Source organism: Pristiophorus japonicus, chromosome 2 (assembly GCF_044704955.1).
Source record: "Pristiophorus japonicus isolate sPriJap1 chromosome 2, sPriJap1.hap1, whole genome shotgun sequence".
NCBI lineage: Eukaryota > Metazoa > Chordata > Chondrichthyes > Pristiophoridae > Pristiophorus > Pristiophorus japonicus.
This window is the reverse complement of record NC_091978.1, coordinates 198500095-198522741: the sequence shown is the minus strand read 5'-3', so window position 1 is coordinate 198522741 and position 22647 is coordinate 198500095. Positions and strand designations below refer to the sequence as shown.

The following is a 22647-nucleotide window of genomic DNA, read 5'->3' as shown; positions in this document are numbered from 1 at the left end:
ATCCGTTTCATTAGTAGCTCTGCGGGTGGGACCCCCGTGAGCGAGTGCGGTCGGGATCTATAGGCCAGCAGGAGACGCTATAGGCGGCATTGTAGGGAGGGTCCTTGAATCCTGAGCATACCTTGCTTAATGATTTGGACCGCACGTTCCGCCTGGCCATTGGAGGCCGGCTTGAATGATACAGTCCTGACGTGGTTGATGCCATTACCCGACATAAACGCTCAGAATTCATAGCTTGTGAAACATGGGCCATTATCACTAACCAGGATGTCCGGCAAGCCATGGGTTGCAAAGATCGCACGTAAGCTTTCCATGGTGGTGGATGACGTGCATGAATTCAGAATGATGCACTCGATCCATTTCAAGTACGTATCTACCACAATAAGGAACATCTTACCCATGAACGGGCCCGCGTAGTCAACATGAATGCGTGACCATGGCCTGGTGGGCCAGGGCCACGGGCTGAGCGGGGCCTCCCTGGGGGCATTACCCAGCTGGGCACACGTCGTGCACCTGTGAACACAGTGTTCCAGGTCTGAATCAATTCCAGGCCACCAAACGTGTGACCGGGCAATGGCCTTTATCAGCACAATGCCTGGGTGCTCGCTGTGGAGTTCCCTGATGAATGCCTCCCTGCCCTTCTGGGGCATAACTACCCGGCTGCCCCATAGTAGGCATAGTTGGATGGAGAGCTCATCCATCGGTCTGTGGAACTGTCTGACCTCCTCAGGGCACACTCCATGTACAGGCGCCCAATCCCCAGTCAGGACACATTTCTTAATCAGGGATAGAAGGGGATCTCTGTGTGTCCAGATGCAAGCGCTTCCTTCTCGACCATCCCATATCCCCGTTCTGCTTGAGAGAGCGACCTGGAGGCATAAGCCACAGGTTGTAGTTGATCCTCAGCATTGCCCTGCTGCAACACGCACCCAACCCCATAGGACAATGCATCACATGAAAGAACCAAATTTTTTACAGGTGCCGTACAGGGTCAACAACTTATTTGAACAAAGTAGTTTTCGCGCCCGATCAAAAGCCTGTTCCTGACAGTCCCCCAAAACCAATCGCACCCCTTACGCAGGAGCATGTGTAGCGGCTCCAACAACGTGCTCAAGTTCGGCAGAAAGTTCCCGAAATAGTTCAACAGTCCCAGGAATGAACGCAACTCCGATGTGTTGCAGGGCCTGGGTGCTCATCGAATCGCCTCTGTTTTGGATTCGGTGGGCCAAATCCCATCTGCAGCAACCCTCCTGCCCAGCAACTCAACCTCAGGAGCTAAGAACATTTAGACTTCTTGAATCACAGGCCTACCCGGTCCAGTCGGTGTAGCACCTCCTCCAGATTGTGGAGGTGTTCCTCAGTGTCTCGACCCGTGATGAGGATGTCATCCTGGAATACGATCATTCCACGAATGGATTTAAGCAGGCTTTCCATGTTTCGTTGAAAAATCGCGGCCGCTGATCGAATGCCAAACTGCCACCTGTTATAAACGAACACTCCCTTGTGCGTGGTGATGGTGGTCAGTAGTTTAGATTCGTCGGCCAGTTCCTGGGTCATATAGGCTGAAGTGAGGTCCAACTTGGTGAACAGCTTGCCGCCTGCCAGCGTGGCGAAGAGGTCCTCCGCTCTCAGGAGCGGGTATTGATCTTGTAGGGACACCCGATTGATGGTGGCCTTGTAGTTGCCACAGATCCTGACAGAGCCATCCGCTTTTAGGACGGAAACGATGGGGCTCGCCCAGTCGCTGAATTCAACAGGCGAGATGATGACCTCTCTCAACAGCCGGTCCAATTCGCTCTCAATCTTTTCCCGCATCACATACAGCACCGCTCTGGCTTTGTGGTGCACTGGCCTGGCGTCCGGGGTGATGTGTATCACTACTTTGGTGCCTTTGAAAGTCCTGACGCCAGGTTGGAATAGTGAATCGAATTGTTGTAGGACTTGTGAACACGAACTTCGCTCCACAGATGACATTGCGTGAACATCCCCCCATTTCCAGTTCATCTCAGCTAACCAGCTCCTCCCCAACACTGCGGGACCATTGCCCGGGACAATCCAGAGCAGCAGCCGATTCACTAACCCATTGTGTGTGACAGCCAACATTGCACTGCCTAGCACCGGAATGATTTCTTTAGTGTAAGTCCGTAATTGTGTCTCAATATGTGCTAATTTGGGTCTACTGGCTTTAAGTGGCCATAGCTTCACAAATTGCTGAACGCCCATGAGTGACTGGCTGGCCCCAGTGTCCAGCTCCATGCGTGCAGGGATACCGTTTAATAAAACCCTCATCATCATTGGTGGCGTTCTGGTGTATGAACTGTGAATATTCGCCACATAGACCCGCTGAACCTCAGCGTCCATCAATTTGCCCCAAAAGTCATCCTGCCTCAAAGAACCCTCTTCTGGTCCATCCGCCTCATATATTAGTCTGGTTGCAGACTTCCTGCACATTCGAGCTAAGTAGCCACTGAAATTGCAGTTCCTGCAGACAAACTGTTGAAATCTGCAAGATCTAGCTGAGTGTTTTCCCCCACACCTCCAGCATGAGTTAAAGTTTTCAATGTTGGGAACAAAGGGACTATGGCCAGGCATTCCGCGCTGACTGCTCTTAAGTACCCTATTAGTGGGTGTCAATGACCTCATCCCGGGCCGCATTGTCCACTGTGATGTCGTGAATGTCCGTTCAGCCTGCCATTGTCTCTGTTGAAGTCCTACTCTGGGGTCTATTGCTGCCTGCGGGGCTCTGAGTCGCATTGATGATGTTGACTCCCTGATCCATTGCCGCGTTAGAGGCAGAATTGCGTGCGTATATTATTTTTGTCTCTTCCTCCCCCACCATGAAAGTTTGAACCATCAACGCCGCCGCTTCCAAGATCAAATCCTTGGTCTCAATTAATTTGCAGAAAATTCCCGCATGACCGATGCCCTCGATAAAGAAGCCCCTTAGCATCTCCCCCCGCAGGCGTCTGTGAACTTAGAGGCTGGCCAAACGCCGGAGGTCCACTATCCTTCACGACGTCGGTGAGTGTAGAATCTGTGTCGGGCCAGAACATTCCATTGACTCTGGATCAGTTCCTATGGAGTGGAGGGTAGCCAATGTAACCCCACTTTTTAAAAAAGGAGGGAGAGAGAAAACAGGGAATTATAGACCGGTCAGCCTGACATCGGTCGTGGGTAAAATGATGAAATCAATTATTAAGGATGTCATAGCAGTGCATTTGGAAAGAGGTGACATGATAGGTCCAAGTCAGCATGGATTTGTGAAAGGGAAATCATGCTTGACAAATCTTCTGGAATTTTTTGAGGATGTTTCCAGTAGAGTGGAAAAGGGAGAACCAGTTGATGTGGTATATTTGGACTTTCAGAAGGCGTTCGACAAGGTCCCACACAAGAGATTGATGTGCAAAGTTAGAGCACATGGGATTGGGGGTAGTGTACTGACATGGATTGAGAACTGGTTGTCAGACAGGAAGCAAAGAGTAGGAGTAAATAGGTACTTTTCAGAATGGCAGCAGTGACTAGTGGGGTACCGCAAGGTTCTGTGCTGGGGCCCCAGCTGTTTACACTGTACATTAATGATTTAGATGAGGGGATTAAATGTAGTATCTCCAAATTTGCGGATGACACTAAGTTGGGTGGCAGTGTGAGCTGCGAGGGGGATGCTGTGAGGCTGCAGAGCGACTTGGATAGGTTAGGTGAGTGGGCAAATGCATGGCAGATGAAGTATAATGTGGATAAATGTGAGGTTATCCACTTTGGTGGTAAAAACAGAGAGACAGACTATTATCTGAATGGTGACAGATTAGGAAAAGGGGAGGTGCAAAGAGACCTGGGTGTCATGGTACATCAGTCATTGAAGGTTGGCATGCAGGTGCAGCAGGCGGTTAAGAAAGCAAATGGCATGTTGGCCTTCATAGCAAGGGGATTTGAGTACAGGGGCAGGGAGGTGTTGCTACAGTTGTACAGGGCATTGGTGAGGCCACACCTGGAGTATTGTGTACAGTTTTGGTCTCCTAACCTGAGGAAGGACATTCTTGCTATTGAGGGAGTGCAGCGAAGGTTCACCAGACTGATTCCCGGGATGGCGGGACTGACCTATCAAGAAAGACTGGATCAACTGGGCTTGTATTCACTGGAGTTCAGAAGAATGAGAGGGGACCTCATAGAAACATATAAAATTCTGACGGGGTTAGACAGGTTAGATGCAGGAAGAATGTTCCCAATGTTGGGGAAGTCCAGAACCAGAGGTCACAGTCTAAGGATAAGGGGTAAGCCATTTAGGACCGAGATGCGGAGGAACTTCTTCACCCAGAGAGTGGTGAACCTGTGGAATTCTCTACCACAGAAAGTTGTTGAGGCCAATTCACTAAATATATTCAAAAATGAGTTAGATGAGGTCCTTACTACTAGGGGGATCAAGGGGTATGGCGAGAAAGCAGGAATGGGGTACTGAAGTTGAATGTTCAGCCATGAACTCATTGAATGGCGGTGCAGGCTAGAAGGGCCGAATGGCCTACTCCTGCACCTATTTTCTATGTTTCTATGTTTCTATATGTATGCTACTCACCGGTTTGAGGTGCTCCCCGATCAATTTGCTAAGTTCTTCAAAGGTTTTGTCCGCCGGCTTTTCGGGTGCTAGTAAGTCCTTCATGAGCGCATAAGTCTTTGGTCCGCAGCTGGTCAAAAGATGAGCCCTTCGCTTGTCGGTCGCTGCATCCCCCAACCATTCTTTCGTAATGAAGCTTTGCTGAAGCCTCTTGACAAAGTCGTCCCAGTCTTCCCCAACACAGTACCATTCCTCTGTGCTACCGGTGGTCAATCTCGTGGGTCGTGAATTCCCATTTCTCGTCACCAATGTAAAGTCCTTACTCTACAGCATGAAACCACACGAGGCACATTCTGGGGACAAGGTCACTCTGTGACCTTAACTCTTTATTCACAGGACTCCAAAGACGATGACCCTGCGTGGGACCTCCCTTTTTATACCTGTTTAATCAGGTAAGGAGTGTCTCCCACAAGTTCACCCCTTGTGGTCAATGTGTGCATCTAGGTTGAGTATATACAGTAATACAGTGGTGTTACATTGTGGTTACATACATGACAGGGTTGATGAGGGCAATGCAGTTGACGTAGTGTACGTGGATTTCCAAAAGGTGTACAACAAAGTGCCACATAATAGGCTTTCCAGCAAAATTGATGCCAATGGAATAAAAGGGACAGTGGCAACCTGGATATGAAAATCGCTAAATGACAGGAAACATTGGTGAATAGATGTTTTTCGGACTGGAGGAAGGTATACAGTGGTGTTCCCCAGGGGTCGGTTCTAGGACCACTGCTTTTCTTGATATATATTAATGACTTGAATGTGAGTGTACAGGGCACAATTTCAAAATTTGCAGATAACACAAAACTTGGACGTATAGTGAACAGTGAGGAGGATAGTGATAAACTTCAGGAAGACATAGTCAGGCTGGTGAAATGGGCAGATGAAATTTAATGCAGAAAAGTATGAAGTGATGCATTTTGGTAGAAAGAATGAGGAGGGGAAATATAAACTAAAGGGTACAATCCTAAAGTGGGTGCATGAACTGAGAGACCTGGAGGTATGGGTGCATAAATCGTTGAAGGTGGCAGGGTAGGTTGAGAAAGCAGTTAAAAAGGGTTACAGAATCTGTTACAAAAAGGGCTTCATAAATAGAGGCATAGAGTACAAAAGTGTAAAAATGATGATGAACCTGTATAAAACACTGGTTCAGCTCCAATTGGAGTACTGTGTCCAATTCTGGGCAACACACTTTCGAAAGGATGTGAAGGCCTTCGAGAAGGTGCAGAAAAGATTCATGAAAATGATTCCAGGAATGAGGGACTTCAGTTACGTTGATAGACTGGAGAAGTTGGATTGTTCTCCTTGGAGCAGAGAAGATTGAGAGGAGATTTGATAAAGATGTTCAAAATCATGAGAGGTCTGGACAGAGTAGATAGAGAACAAAAGCAAAACACTGCAGATGCTGGAATCTAAAATAAAAACAGAAAATGCTGGCAATCTCAGCGGGTCAGGCAGCATCTGTGGAGAGAAAGCAGAGTTAAGGTTTCAGTCGATGACCCTTCGTCATCGATCTGAAACGTTAACTCTGCTTCTCCCCACAGATGCTGCCTGACCCGCTGAGATTTTCAACATTTTCTGTAGATGGAGAGAAACTGTTCCCATTGGCAGAAGGGGTGAGAACCAGAGGACACAGATTCAAGGTGATTGGCAAAAGAACCAAAGGCGACATGAGAAAAAGCCTTTTTACACAGCGAGTGGTTAAGATCTGGAATGCACTGTCTGAAAGGATGGAGGAGGCAGACTTAATTTTATCTTTCAAAAGGGAGTTGGATAAGTATCTGAAGGGAAAAACAATTGCAGGGCTACAGGGAACGGGACTAACTGAGAGTCGGCACGGACTTGACAGGCCGAATGGCCTTCTTCCATGCTGTAACCATTCTATAACTATGGCTGCAGCAAGCCACTACTTCAATAAAATAAAACAAAACAATTCCAAAGTTTAAATGCAAACTTACCTGAAAGATGTGTGTGTCCCTTTAAGAGGTGCTGACAGCGCCTCTGTCAGTCTGCTTGCACGCAAAGTTTACCTGGTGTTCTAAGGACCCAGCTCTAAACTCAGCACTAGGGTCGAAGTTCTCAGTGGTGACATGACGTCACCACTCCACTATTTTTTTTATGCAGGACGCTACCCTAAGAACTATTGGGACTTCCAAAATGGAGAATGCCACAGGACCCGCCACCAGCTGGTGGAAGAGTGGCGGTTGCCAATTTTTTCGCTTAACACCGTGCTCACGGGTGGCGCTAAGGTAGGGGTTTTCTCCCCCACTGTTTCTTTTACTCAGTTGTATCAGACCAAAATATCATTTCTTTTGTGTTTAAGAGCTGCACCTTTTTTTCTTTTTCTGAACTTGTCAAATTTGACTCCAGTTTCTTTGTAATAAAACCACAAAATACAGTTGTATGAAAGGATGTGCTTTAATTAAACTTTTCTGTATATGGTATTGTCTAAGGTGCATTTTTCTGCACGTGTCAACCTGCACATGTATATGTACATGTACATGAACAGTGCATATGTATTACATAATAAAAGTGTTTTCTGATTGTGTTTAAACAGCATCTGTGTTCTTTATACTGGTAGTATAGAATCATAGGGCCTGAGTTTGGTCAAACCTATGTTCCGCCCATGTACCATCGAAAGGACCGCTAAGATCTTGACGGTACTTTGGGCGGAGGTTTGGTGGAAAAATGGGAAAAAAACGCCTGGTGGAAAAAATGGGCCTTACACGCCAATTTTAGGCGGCAGCGGGCGGTAAGTCGCATTCTGGTCGGCAAATGCGATCCTCGGTAAAGTAACGCCGAGGATAGAGTCGGGCCCGGGGGGAGGGGGAATGGGAAAAAAAAATTTCAACAAATAAAAAAAAAAACGATTACAAATTTTTCAGAGGACCCTATCCAACAAAATCGCTGCAAAAGAAATGAAGAAAACATGTGCACTAACCTTTTCTTGCAGGTCTTCATATTTACCGTTCAGGTAAGACCTGCCTCCACTAGGCTGCTGGAGTGGAGATCTGCCCGGACCAATCTCGGAAGGGAGCGGGTGGGAGTGGGTCGGTTTGTATGCTGGTGCACACCAGTGTGAGGACCTCACTAAACTCGCTCGGAGGGGAGAGCGCCCAAAAAACAGGGAGACCGGCGAGAAAACTCAGCGGCAGCCAGCGGTAAGTCCACTGAATTCGGGCCCATAGAAATTTACAGCACGGAAGGAAGCCATTTTGGCCCATCGTATCTGCGCCAGCCGACAAAGAGCTAACCAGCCTAATCCCACTTTCCAGCTCTTAGACCGTAGCCCTGTAGGTTACGGCACTTCTAAGTGCACATCCAAGTACTTTTTAAATGTTGTGAGGGTTTCTGCCTCTACCACCCTTTCAGGCAGTGAGTTCCAGACCTCCACCACCCTCTGGGTGAAGAAATCTCCCCTAAAATCGCCTCTAAACCTCCTACCAATTATTTTAAATCTATGCCCCTGGTTGTTGACCCCTCTGCTAAGGGAAATATGTCCTTCCTATCCACTCTAGGCCCCTCATAATTTTATACACCCCAATAAAGTCTCCCCTCAGCCTCCTTTGCTACAAAGAAAACAAACCCAGCCAATCTTTGCTCATAGCTAAAATTCTCCAGTCCAGGCAACACCCTCGTAAATCTCCTCTGTACCCTCTCTAGTGCAATTACATCTTTCCTGTAATGTGGTGACCAGAACTGCATGCAGTACTCTAGCTGTGGCTTAACTAATGTTTTATACAGTTCAAGCAACCTCCCTGTTCTTGTATTCTATGCCTTGGCTAATAAAGGTAAGCGTTCCGTAGCCTTCTTAGCTACCTTATTTACCTGGCCTGCTACCTTCAGGGATCTAGCCCTGATCTTGCCCTGATCTGCATGCTTCCCAGCAAATGACCACTGTTGTTCCTGAGATTCTAGGTTCCCTCTAACTGGAGGGCAACTATCAGTAATGTCCCTTCAGTAGAGCCAGGGGGGGGCTCTGTGTTTGAGTTATTGTGGTGTATCTGCTTTTGAAGACATTCCTGTCGACCATTTGTGCAAGGTCTGGTCTGGCACAGAACACAGGCCGACATCATGCTCACTGACCTGCTTTTTTGCCAGGGTTTGCATGAACCTGCTACATTGTGCCTCTCCTCAGGAGGCACATTTATTTGTCAAAGACAGAGGAGCAAGTATCTTGAAGGGACCTGAATCCTCCTCAATGGATATCAGTTGATCTTTTTTGATGGACTTCAAACACTTACAGTGGACGCTAGTCATGAATGAAGATGGTTCCTCGCCAACAGCAGACTCCATACCAGACAACTGTCCATTCATCCTTTCCATTAACCGAGTAATAGAGGCAATGGATTCTCCACACTGTCCATGTATTCTTTGGAATGCAAGAAGAATTGCAGTGCAAGGAACATGAGCAAACATAGTCAGTGACAGCTTCCCAATCTACACCATTTACCCTAACCATCTTCTTTCTTCTTCTCGTCCCACACAATCATACTGTGCAGTAACTAGTGCATCCTGTGGCTCTTCCACATCCATAATTCTCAAGATGCTTGTATGTGGGTTGGAAAGTGAAAGTGGCGCTGCTGGGTGTGCTGTACTGCTCTGGATTGCACTGCACACCACTGGTTCTGGCACCATCATCTGTGAAGAGAACAGAGGGTACATTTATGAATCTGTTGACTCACTTTGCTTCGTAAGCATTGTTTTTGAAAGTAATGATATGGAAAGCGGTTTCTCACCATGTAAGAGCAGTGAGCCAACTATGAGGCAGAATGAAATTGGAATATAGCCACTGCTTCTTCTTCCACTGTGTCCATGTCAATGTAGGCCAGTGTCCTTTGTTCAAAGGTTGTCAGAAGTTTCATTGTGTTGCTGCTATTACTGGTACCATTGTAGACCCTGTTGTGTGCACCGCCTTTTTCAGTAAAAGTGACATGACTAGACATTATTGGTAGGGTTCATTCAGTAAGACTCTGGTACACCTTGTGCAATAACTCATACTATCAGACTGAAATCAATATACATAGTGCACTTTCAATTCTGCATTACTTTGGTATGGTACTTCTCAAGATGTGGTACTTCTTTGCAACAATTTTCCATACCAATATTGATACCATCAGTAATCCACATTGAGGCAGCCTGACCACAAAGTTGTTCCCAAATAGTAACTAATCAGCTCATTAACTGTTTCAGAAATGTGAATATGAGTTTCAGTGAAGACATGTGCTGAGTGACCAACTTCTGCTTTCTGAGATTAATGAATTTGTGAGGTACAAATTGAACCGGAAGAAACCAAGATGCACCTGTCAGTTTGATTGACAGGTGGTACAAACAGAAACGAGTAAATAAGTTTGGACTATTCCTGAAATCATATCTACTGATATTCACACTTCAAATTTTCCTATTAACCTTTAGTCTGCAGCAGAGATCTATACGCAGAAGCTTAGATTTATCTAACACATTACTGAATTTCACTGATGCAACCAAGATTACAGTCTGTTACTTGACACCATTTTTGGGGTAGCATAATAGTGACATTTCTTCCTTAATTTACAAAGAAAAATGTATTTTTGATGAAGAAATCTTACTGAAGTCTTCAAGATTCAAATCATGTTTGCTATTTCAAGTATATGTTTTTTAGTGAAGTTCAGATGATGTTTTATCACACGTCATGAATTCATAAAGTTGTGATTTCATATACAAGCTGTAAGTACCCCAGCACCATACTTTTCACAAAATTTCTGATCTGACTCAGTCATATTTGATTTCAAATAAACTCACATACATGTTTAACCTTCATGATATTTGATTTGTTGTAATGTCCTTCTGAATATAATGTAAACAGCAGAGGTCACAAGAAAAGCAGTCATATCAGTAGAGCATTAATCTTAATTTCATTCATCCCAGAGAACACATATATTTCTGCAGGGCACAGCAAAGGAATGTTCTGGCTCTAGGTGTGTTTGCCTAACATTATGAAATAGATGGTTCATATTTAACCAACTATTGTACTGGAGTCTTTTGTAAAACAACATATTGGAATTCCGCCAGTTCAACACATTGAGTACATTTTCCCGGTTCTTAGCCAGACTGCTAGGAATAGTGATTCACGGTAGCAATGTACACCATCTTGAGGGGAAGAAAAAACAAAAATAAACAGGGAGTCAGACTTATCCAACCCCAGCTGGGAATGCCTGCCGGTGGGAATGGAGTGGCACTGCCTACAGCTCTGACCACCTCACTTTCCTACCTGAAGGAGAGCAACCAAGAACAAGATAGGAAGAAAAAAGATCTTACGTTGACAAAACGTATAAAACATATGCTTATGAATAATATCAGAAGTTACATTAATTTATTGCTGAAAAGTGTGAGAATCTTACAGTTCAATCAGGGAATCCAAGTCAATGAAGATATCTCGTGGTAAGGATCTGATGCCGTTGTTAGCCAAAGAACTGAAAATAAAATAATTCATTTTAAGGCACTGCCTCATTAGTTTAAATACCTTCTGAGAAATTATTTGTTTTTATGGTTGCTTTCTTTCTATAGAAAGAAGAGCTTGAAACTTAGATTGTGTTAAAATAATTTGACAGGTAACAATAACTTGAAGACTTACAGATGGATCAAATCTCTGAGCCCTCGAAAAGCATGCCTTGATATAGACTCAATTTTGTTGCTTTCAATGAATCTGTAGAAGTGAAAAATACTAGTTAGTTCAAATGGTTGAGTAATTTGATAATTAAAATGATGAAGGAAATAGAAAATGCAAAAAGTAACAAACTCACAAATACTCTAGATGTGGAAGCCCAGCAAAGGCATCATCTTTTATTGACATAATTGAATTTGAATTCAGCAGCCTGAAAAAAAAATCAACTCTTTTGAGGATTTTACAACTTTAAATGTATGTTATAAATTTTTGCAAAGAAGCAGCATCCAAACTAGAATTATTGGTAATAGAATTTAAACTTTATATCAGCAAAAATTCTTTACAAATGCAAGAATTTTCTTTCAAAATTGTATACTTTCTGGAGAAAAGTAACTTCAGAGCTAGTGTTTTTTTAATTCATTCACGGGGTGTGGGCGTCACTGGTGAGGCCAGCATTTATTGCCCATCCCTAATTGTCCTTGGGAAGGTGATGGTGAACTACCTTCTTGAACCGCTGCAGTCCGTGTGATGAAGGTACTCCCACAGTGCTGTTTGGGAGGGAGTTCCAGGATTTTGATCCAGCGACAATGAAGGAACGGCGATATATTTCCAAGTCAGGATGGTGTGTAACTTGGAGATGATGGTGTTCCTATGTGCCTGCTGTCCTTGTCCTTCTAGGTAGTAGAGGTTGAGATTTTGGGAGTTGCTGTTGAAGACATCTTGGTGAGTTGTTGCAGTGCATTTTATAGATGATACAAACTGCAGCCATGGTGCACCAGTGGTGGAGGGACTGATTGTTTAGGGTGGTGGATGAGGTGCCAATCAAGCGAGTTGCTTTGTCCTGGATGGTGTCGAGCTTCTTGAGTGTTGTTGGAGCTGCACTCATCCAAGCAAGTGGAGAGTATTCCATCACACTCCTGATTTGTGCCTTATAGATGGTGGAAAGGTTTTGGGGAGTCAGGAGGTGAGACACTCACCACAGAATACCCAGCCTCTGACCTGCTGTTGTAGCCACATTATTTATGTGGCTGGTCCAGTTAAGTCCTTGGTCAAAGATGGCCCCCAGGATGTTGATGGTGAGCGATTCGGTGATGGTAATCCCATTGACTATCAAGGGCAATTGTTAGACTCTCGCTTGTTGGAGATAGACATTGGTTAGCACCGGTGTGGCATGATGTTACTTGCTACTTATCAGCTCAAGCCTAAATGTCGTCCAGGTCTTGCTGCATTCTGGCATGGACTGCTTCATTGTCTGAGGAGTTGTGAATGGAACTGAACACTGTGCAATTAGGAGCGAACATCCTCAATTTTCACCTTATGATGGAGGGAAGGTCATTGAAGAAGAGCTGAAGATGGTTGGGCCTATGATACTGCCCTGAGGAACTCCAGCAGCAATGTCCTGGGGCTGAGATGATTGACCTTCAACAACCAAAACCATCTTCCTTTGTGCTTGTTATGACTTGAGCCAGTGGAGACTTTTCCCCCTGATTCCCATTGACTTCAATTTTACTAGAGCTCCTTGATGCCACACTTGGTTAAATGCTGCCTTGATGTCAAGGGCAGTCACTCTCACCTCACCTCTGGAATTCAGTTATTTTGTCCATGTTTGGACCAAGGAAGAAGGAAGACTTGGATTTATATAGTGCCTTTCACGACCACCAGATGTCTCAAAACACTTTACAGCCAATGAAGTACCCTTTGGAGCATAGTCATCATTGTAACGTAGGAAACGCGGCAGCCAATTTTCGCACACCAAGCTTCCACAAACAATAATGTGATAATGAACAGATAATCTGTTTTTGTTAAATTCATTGAGGGATAAATATTGGCCAGGACACCGGGGATAACTCCCCTGCTCTTCTTCAAAATAGTGCCATGGGATTTTTACATCCAGCTGAGAGAGCAGACGAGCCCTCGGTTTAATGTCTCATCCAAAAGATGGCAGCTCCGACGGTGCCGCACTCCCTCAGTACTGCACTGGAGTGTCAGCCTAGATATTTGCGCTCAAATCCCTGGAATGGGACTTGAACCCACAACATTCTATCTCATAGACGAGTGTGCTACCCACTGAGTTAAGACTGTAGTAATGTCTAGAGCAGAGTGGTCCTGGTGGAACCCAAATTAAGCATCAGTGATCAGGTTATTGGTAAGTGCCGCTTGCCAGCACTGTCGACAACACATTCCATCACTTTGCTGATGATTAAGACTAGACTGATGGGACGGTAATTGGCCGGATTGGATTTGTCCTGCTTTTTGTGGACAGGACGTACCTGGGCAGTTTTCCACATTGTTGAGTAGATGCCAGTGTTGTAGTTGTACTGGAACAGCTTGATAGAGGAGCAGCTAGTTCTGGAGCACAAGGCTTCAGCACGACAGCCGAGATGTTGTTGGGGCCCATAGCCTTTTCTGTATCCTGTGCACTCAGCTGTTTCTTGGTATCATGTGGAGTGAATTGAATTGGCTGAAGACCAGTTTCTGTGATGGTGGGGACCTCAGGAGGAGGCCGAGATGCACCATCCACTCGGCACTTCTGGCTCAAGATGGTTGCGAACGCTTCAGCCTTGTCTTTTGCACTCGTGTGCTGGGCTCCACTGTCATTGAGGATGGGGATATTCATGGAGCCTCCTCCTGCCGTTAGTTGTTTAGTTGTCCACCACCATTCACGACTAGATGTGGCAGGATGGCAGAGATTTGATCTGATCCATTGGTTGAGGGATCGCTTAGCTCTGTTTATAGCATGCTGCTATCGCTGGTTAACATGCATGTAGTTCTGTGTTGCAGTTTCCCCAGGTTGGCACCTCATTTTTAGGTACACTTGGTGCTGCTTCTGGCATGCTCTTCAGCCCTCCTCATTGAACCAGGGTTGGTTCCCTGCTTGATGGTAATGGTAGAGTGAGGAATATGCTGAGCCATGAGGTTACAGATTGTGGTGGATTACAATTCTGCTGCTGCAGATGGCCCAAAGGGCCTCATGGATGCCCAGTTCTGTTCTAAATCTATCCCATTTAGCAGTGAACGTCCTAGTCCAGATCATGAGCTTATGAGAATGCATTGGGATCGGAGCTGGATCTGGAAATTTAAATTTTAGCTGCAACAGATGGATCCAAGGGAAGGGGAAGGAGATATAGAAAGAGAAGGAGAAGGACAAGGGGAAGGAGCAGGGGGAAGGGGAAGGGCCGAGATTTCTAGCAGAAGAACTAGAGACCCTGGTAGACATAATTGAGAGGAGATGGGATGTGCTTATGAACAAAGGAAGAAAGGGACAAAAGAAACTAAAACCGTCTCTACTAGCAAAACTTTGGAACCAAGTTTCAGAAAAGTTTAATGCAGTGACCATGACCCCAAGAAGCAGCATGCAGGTCAAAAAGAAGTGGCAGGACCTTGGCCAAGCAGTTACTGTGAGTAAGATTTTTATTTATGCACTGCAATTACATTTGTAAATGTAACTAATACATGTGTGTGTGTGTGTGTGTGTGTGTGGCCACCACGGCAGAAGGACCCTCTGTTAAAAAGGTCAATTTTCATCTTTGCAGAGGAAGGTGTCACAGATCAACCGAAAAAGGTCAAAAACTGGAGGAGATGCGCCAAGTAGGCTGCAACTAACAGCTGTGGAACAGAGGATCGCTGATATGATTAAATCTCGCAAGAGAATATCAACCACCAATGTGGACGCTGGGCCCAGGTTACTGAGAGAGGGTAAACCCTGCGAATTGCAGAGTCTGGGTTGACATCATTGTCTTTGAAAAGAGCCTGCGATGTGTGACCCGCGTACTCATGTCACCCTGCGCCCCCCCCCGCCCACCCTCTCCCCTGCTGCTAACCAAACATATGCTCTGTTATGCAGATGTTGCGCATCAGGAAGAGACAGAAACTGAAGCAGAAGTAGAATGATTCGGAAGCCGTCAGTCCAGATATTCTTCATCAACATCAGGACGAGGATGGGCTGAAGAATGAAGGACAGCAGAAGGACCCCAATACAGTGATGTTTACATTGGAATTGGAGCCAGTGAACCCCAAGGGTGCCAAGCCCTTTCCACATCGATACAACCGATGCAACATTTCATGGTGTACAGTCTGAGGCTGCTGATCCCAGTGGGTTGCAGCAAGCCACAGCTGGGAGGCGTCTGAGGAGGGTGGGAAGGAGAGCTCAACCCGAAATGCATGATGCAGAGGACATAGGACAGCTCATGGGAATGGTGGGGCGATCACTGAGCAAACGCGATCGCTCCTGGACACCATGGGTGGGGTGAGGGTAGAATTAGCGGGACAGTCAGTCGAAGTAGCAACACTGTCTGGAGGAATGAGAGCACTGTCGGGACAGATGAGGGAGGGGATGTCGTAGATTAGGGAGGGAATGTCGGACATTAGGGAGGGAATGTCAAACATTAGGGAGGGAATGTCGGAATAGCTGATGCAGTGTCGGAACAGATTAGGGAGGGAATGTCAGAGATAGCTGCTGCAATAAGTGGACACACCCAGGCTGTCGTTGCCCAACAGCAATTGGCAGCATCAACTGCTGACACTTACTTTCCAATCCCCAGACCAACCTTAGGTAGTGTGCGCGGGTTCATCCACAGGCTGAAGAAGAGTCCGAAGAGGAACCCGAGCCTTCCACAGTGCCGTCTGTTAGGTCTGTCCCTGTCCAATCCCACCAACAACAAATGCGCCTTTGTGCAGAAAACAGAAAAAACCTTGGGGTCGGGGTGAGGAAGCAGAAGTCTGCGACAACGGGCACGGGTCAGTGTTGAGGCAACAATAGGCACAATAGGGGCGCACAGCGCTAAGGTCTTGGAATAAGGGGGAGGAGAGATGACTGCAGCTAAAGTTTGTTTGTTTGTTGCTGCTACTTGTTGTTTTCTTCATTGAACAGTTTAAAGTTTGATACAAAATTTTTAATTAAAGTTAAGTAAAACTGTACAAATGCTTAATATACTTAATTATTTTTAAAATTTAAGCAGAATCCTGCACATTATTTTATGAATTAAAGCAACATCAATCAACACAACATGACGTATATTATGATGTACATTATTTTTTCACACTAACAGATGCAAAGAGTCAACACTGTTGGGCCACTTAGCCTTCAGGCAGCAAAGAGATCACGGATTAGCCGCTGACGCAAGTCTCTAGTTATGGCTATAGGTGCCTCCTCCGCTGTCTTCCTGCGGGTTAAGGTGATGGCACGGGTTCGTCCTCCTCCTCCTGCTGCTCCTCCTCCTACCGCCCCCGCCCACCCCCCAATTCTTCCCTCAGGAGGATCTTCAATGTCCAGTACCTGCCCCCTCATGATGGCCAAGTTGTGCAGCATGCAGCACACTCCACAGTGAACTGACCGACGTGGTGAGGGGCGTATTGCAGGTAGCCTCCAGGGTGGTCCAAGCATCGGAAACGTTGCTTCAGTATGCCAATTGTCTGCTCTATGATGCTACGTGTCGTTATGTGCGACATGTTGTAGCGACGCTCTGGCTCAGTGCGGGGATTGTGTAGGGGGGTCATAAGCCAGGTGGTGAGCCCATACCCTTTGTCCCCGAGCAACCAGCTGTGTGTGCCCTTCTGGCAGCTCCTGAAACATCGCAGGTATAACGCTCTCACATAAGATGAAAGCATCATGGATGCTACCTGGGTATTTGTCATTCACTGCCATGATCTGATGCTTATCGTTGCAGACGAACTGGACATTTAGGGAATGGAACCCTTTCCTGTTGCGATAAACCTTGGAGTCATCCAAAGGTGCTCTCAAGGCGATGTGGGTACAGTTAATTGCATCCTGTACCTTTGGGAAGCCAGCAATTCTGGAGAATCCCACAGCTCTGTCTCGTGTTGCCTGCGAAGTCATAGGGAAATTGATGAACTGTTCCCTTTTGGCATATAGTGCAGCAGTTACCTGTCAAATGCAGCAATGTGTGGCATGCTACAAGATGCAGCGTATGACCCGAGTTGCTGCTTGAAATGAGCCAAAAGCACAGAAGGCAAGTACTGCAGTGAACTTCACTTCCACAAGGAGGGCAGTCCTCCTGCCACTTTTGGCTGTATGTCTGCCCTGATTGGCTGGCAGATCTCAGTGATGACCTCCTTTCTAAATCGCAGCTTGTGAATGCAGTCTGCCTACACATGTGTAGGTATGAGCACCTGTCCCTGTAGATTTGATCAGGGTATGGCCTCCTCCCCATTAATGCCCGAGCGATCTGGTTTCTATGATGGTGGCATGGAGAGCGAGGAGGATGAGCAGCGCCAAGTCGGGAGGCCGATAAAGGCATGCTTGTGCAGCTGCAGCGGGGTGAGAAGGCAAAGAAAAAGTAGAAAGCAATCGAAAGGTGAAGTCACAGCCAAGGGGGTAAGTGATTGGTAAGCAGTTTTTCTTTCTTCTTTATTCTTTTCTATATCAGCAAGTAACCTTTAGCATTGTTGTTGCCAAATTAAGTTTATCTAGGGGTTAAGATATGGCAGGACAGCTCGGACATGTGTTATGCTCCTCCTGTACTATGTGGGAAGTCAGGGACGCTTCCGGTGTCCCTGACGACTACGTGTGTGGGAAGTGTGTCCGCCTCCAGCTCCTGACGGATCACATTGCGGCACTGGAGCTGCGGGTGGATTCACTCTGGAGCATGCACGATGCTGAGAATGACGTGAATAGCACGTTTAGCGAGTTGGTCTCACCGCAAGTAAAGGGTACACAGCTAGATAGTAAATGGGTGACCAATAGGAAGAGCAGTGGAAGGAAGGTAGTGCAGGGGTCCCCTGCGGTCATCCCCCTGCAAAACAGATACACCACTTTGGGTACTGTTGAGGGGGATGACTCATCAGGGGAGGGCAGCAGCAGCCAAGTTCATGGCACCGTGGGTGGCCCTGCTGCACAGGAGGGCAGGAAAAAGAGTGGGAGAGCTATAGTGATAGGGGACTCTATTGTAAGGGGAATAGATAGGCGTTTCTGTGGCCACAACCGAGACTCCAGGATGGTATGTTGCCTCCCTGGTGCAAGGGTCAAGGATGTCTTGGAGCGGGTGCAGGATATTCTGAAAAGGGAGGGTGAACAGCCAGTTGTAGTGGTGCATATAGGTACCAACGATATAGGTAAAAAATGGGATGAGGTCCTACGAGATGAATTTAGGGAGCTAGGAGCTAAATTAAAAAGTAGGACCCCAAAAGTAGCAATCTCAGGATGTCTACCAGTGCCACGTGCTAGTCAGAGTAGGAATCGCAGGATAGCTCAAATGAATATGTGGCTTGAGGAGTGGTGCAGAAGGGAGGGATTCAAATTCCTGGGACATTGGAACCGGTTCTGGGGGAGGTGGGACCAGTGCAAACCGGATGGTCTGCACCTAGGCAGGACCGGAACCAATGTCCTGGGGGGAGTGTTTGCTAGTGCTGTTGGGGAGGAGTTAAACTAACATGGCAGGGGGATGGGAATCTATGCAGGGAGACAGAGGGAAACAAAATGGAGGGAGAGGCAAAAGATAGAAAGGAGAAAAGTAAAAGTGGAGGGCAGAGAAACCCAACGCAAAAAGTAAAAAGGGCCACATTACAGCAAAATTCTAAAGGGGCAAAGTGTGTTAAAAAGACAAGCCTGAAGACCCTGTGCCTCAATGCGAGGAGTATTCGGAATAAGGTGGACGAATTAACTGCGCAGAAAGCAGTTAACGAATATAATGTAATTGGCATCATGGAGACATGGCTCCAGGGTGACCAAGGCTGGGAACTCAACATCCAGGGGTATTCAACATTTAGGACGGATAGGCAGAGAGGAAAAGGAGGCAGGGTGGCATTGATGGTTAAAGAGGAAATTAATGCAATAGTAAGGGGGGACATTAGCCTGGATAATGTGGAATCGGTATGGGTGAAGCTACGGAATACCAAAGGGCAGAAAACGCTGGTGGGAGTTGTGTACAGACCACCAAACAGTAGTAGTGAGGTTGGGGACAGTATCAAACAAGAAATAAGGGATGTGTGCAGTAAAGGTACAACAGTTATCATAGGCGCCTTTAATCTACATATTGATTGGGCTAACCAAACTGGTAGTAATGCGGTGGAGGAGGATTTCCTGGAGTGTATTAGGGATAGTTTTCTCGACCAATATGTCGAGGAACCAACTAGAGAGCTGGCCATCCTAGACTGGGTGATGTATAATGAGAAGGGACGAATTAGCAATCTTGTTGGGGAAGAGTGACCATAATATGGTAGAATTCTTTATTAAGATGGAGAGTGACACAGTTAATTCGGAAACTAGGGTCCTGAACTTAAGGAAAGGGAACTTCGACGGTATGGGGCGTGAATTGGCTAGAATAGACTGGCCAAGGATACTTAAAGGGTTGACGGTGGTGTATTTGGACTTTCAAAAGGCCTTTGACAAGGTCCCACATAAGAGATTGGTGTGCAAAATCAAAGCACATGGTATTGGGGAAATGTACTGGCATGGATAGAGAATTGGTTGGCAGACAGGAAGCAGAGAGTCGGGATAAATGGGTCCTTTTCGGAATGGGAGGCAGTGACGAGTGGAGCGCCGCAGGACTCAGTGCTGGGAGCCCAGCTATTTACAATATACATCAATGATTTGGATGAAGGAATTGAGTGTAATATCTCCAAGTTTGCAGATGACACTAAACTGGGTGGCAGTGTGAGCTCTGAGGAGGATGCTAAGAGGCTGCAGGGTGACTTGGACAGGTTAGGTGAGTGGGAAAATGCATGGCAGATGCAGTACAATGTGGATAAATGTGAGGTTATCCACTTTGGTGGCAAAAACACGAAGGCAGAATATTATCTGAATGGCAGCAGATTAGGAAAAGGGGAGGTGCAACGAGACCTGGGTGTCATGGTTCATCAGTCACTGAAAATTTGCATGCAGGTACAGCAGGCGGTGAAGAAAGCAAATGGTATGTTGGCCTTCATAGCTAGGGGATTTGAGTATAGGGGCAGGGAGGTCTTACTGCAATTGTACAGGGCCTTGGTGAGGCCTCACCTGGAATATTGTGTTCAGTTTTGGTCTCCTAATCTGAAGAAGGATGTTCTTGCTATTGAGGGAGTGCAGCGAAGGTTCACCAGACTGATTCCAGGGATGGCTGGACTGACATATGAGGTGAGACTGGATCAACTGGGCCTTTATACACTGGAGTTTAGAAGGATGAGAGGGGATCTCATATAACGGTATAAGATTCTGACGGGACAGGACAGGTTAGATGCGGGAAGAATGTTCCCGATGTTGGGGAAGTCCAGAACCAGGGGACACAGCCTTAGGATAAGGGGTAGGCCATTTAGGACCAAGATGAGGAGAAACTTCTTCACTCAGAGAGTTGTTAACCTATGGAATTCCCTGCCGCAGAGAATTGTTGATGCCAGTTCATTGGATGTATTCAAGAGGGAGTTATATATGGCCCTTACGGCTAAAGGGGGATCAAGGAGTATGGAGAGAAAGCGGGAAAGGGGTACTGAGGTGAAGGATCAGCCATGATCTTATTGAATGGTGGTGCAGGCTCGAAGGGCCGAATGGCTTACTCCTGCATCTATTTTCTATGTTTCTATGTTTCTAAGCAATGGTAAACATTTAAAGATCACATGAATGAACTTTAGCAATTCTACATCCCTGTCCGGAGTAAAAATAAAACAGTGGCTAACAAGAGAAATTAAGGATAGTGTTAAAACCAAGGAAGAGGCACATAAATTAGCTAGAAAAAGTAACAAACCTGAGGACTGGGAGAAATTTAGAATTCAACAGAGGAGGACTAAGGGTTTAATAAGGAGGGGGAAAATAGAATACGAGAGGAAGCTTGCAGGGAACATAAAAACTGACTGCAAAAACTTCTATAAATATGTGAAGAGAAAAAGATTAGTGAAGACAAACGTAGGTCCCTTGCAGTCGGATTCAGGTGAATTTATCATCGGGAACAAAGAAATGGCAGACCAGTTGAATAAATACTTTGGTTCTGTCTTCACGAAGGAAGACACAAATAATCTTCCAGAAATACTGGGGGACCGAGGGTCTAGTGAGAAGGAGGAACTAAAGGAAATCCTTATTAGGCAGGAAATTGTGTTCGGGAAATTGATGGGATTGAAGGCTGATAAATCCCCGGGGCCTGATAGTCTGCATCCCAGAGTACTTAAGGAAGTGGCCCTAGAAATAGTGGATGCATTGGTGATCATTTTCAAACAGTCTATCGACTCTGGATCAGTTCCTATGGACTGGAGGGTAGCTAATGTAACACCACTTTTTAAAAAAGGAGGGAGAAAGAAAACGGGTAATTATAGACCGGTTCGCCTGACATCAATAGTGGAGAAAATGTTGGAATCAATTATTAAAGATGAAATAGCAGCGCATTTGGAAAGCAGTGACAAGATCGGTCCAAGTCAGCATGGATTTATGAAAGGGAAATCATGCTTGATGAATCTTCTGGAATTTTTTGAGGATGTAACTAGCAGAGTGGACAAGGGAGAACCAGTGGATGTGGTGTATTTGGACTTTCAAAGGCTTTTGACAAGGTCCTGCACAAGAGATTGGTGTGCAACGTCAAAGCATATGGTATTGGGGGTAATGTACTGACGTGGATAGAGAACTGGTTGGCAGACAGGAAGCAGAGAGTTGGGATAAACGGGTCCTTTTCAGAATGGCAGGCAGTGACTAGTGGAGTGCCGCAGGGTTCAGTGCTGGGACCCCAGTTCTTTACAATAAAAATTAACGATTTGGATGAAGGAATTGAGTGTAATAACTCCAAGTTTGCAGATGACACTAAACTGGGTGGCGGTATGAGCTGTGAGGGGGACGCTAAGAGGCTGCAGGGTGACTTGGACAGGTTAGGTGAGTGGGCAGATGCATGGCAGATGCAGTATAATGTGGATAAATTGTGAGGTTATCCACTTTGGGGGCAAAAACACGAAGACAGAATATTATCTGAATGGCAGCAGATTAGGAAAAGGGGAGGTGCAACGAGACCTGGGTGTCATGGTTCATCAGTCATTGACGATTGGCATGCAGGTACAACAGTGGTGAAGAAGGCAAATGGTATGTTGGCCTTCATAGCTAGGGGATTTGAGTATAGGAGCAGGGCGGTCTTACTGCAATTGTACAGGGCCTTGGTGAGGCCTCACCTGGAATATTGTGTTCAGTTTTGGTCTCCTAATCTGAGGAAGGACATTCTTGCTATTGAGGGAGTGCAGCGAAGGTTCACCAGACTAATTCCAGGGATTGCTGGACTGTCTTATGAGGAGAGACTGGATCAACTAGGCCTTTATACACTGGAGTTTAGAAGAATGAGAGGGGATCTCATAGAAACGTATAAGATTCTGACAGGACTGGACAGGTTAGATGCGGGAAGATTGTTCCCGATGTTGGGGAGGTCCAGAACCAGGGGACATAGTCTGAGGATAAGTCGTCGGCCATTTAGGACTGAGATAAGGAGAAACTTCTTCACTCAGA

The 22647-nt window shown here is 46.2% G+C and overlaps 1 protein-coding gene across 1 annotated transcript in view; it reads right to left on the bottom strand.

Annotated features, from left to right (window-relative positions):
* Nucleotides 1-22647, bottom strand: part of lgi2a (leucine-rich repeat LGI family, member 2a) — a 152550-nt gene that overhangs the window by 89894 nt on the left and 40009 nt on the right. Inside the window, exons 3-5 of the mRNA XM_070863441.1 lie at nucleotides 11386-11457; nucleotides 11217-11288; nucleotides 10984-11055 (exon numbers count right to left, since the gene is read on the bottom strand). Coding sequence (XP_070719542.1) covers nucleotides 10984-11055; nucleotides 11217-11288; nucleotides 11386-11457 — 216 coding nt within the window. The remainder of the gene's footprint in view (nucleotides 1-10983; nucleotides 11056-11216; nucleotides 11289-11385; nucleotides 11458-22647) is intronic.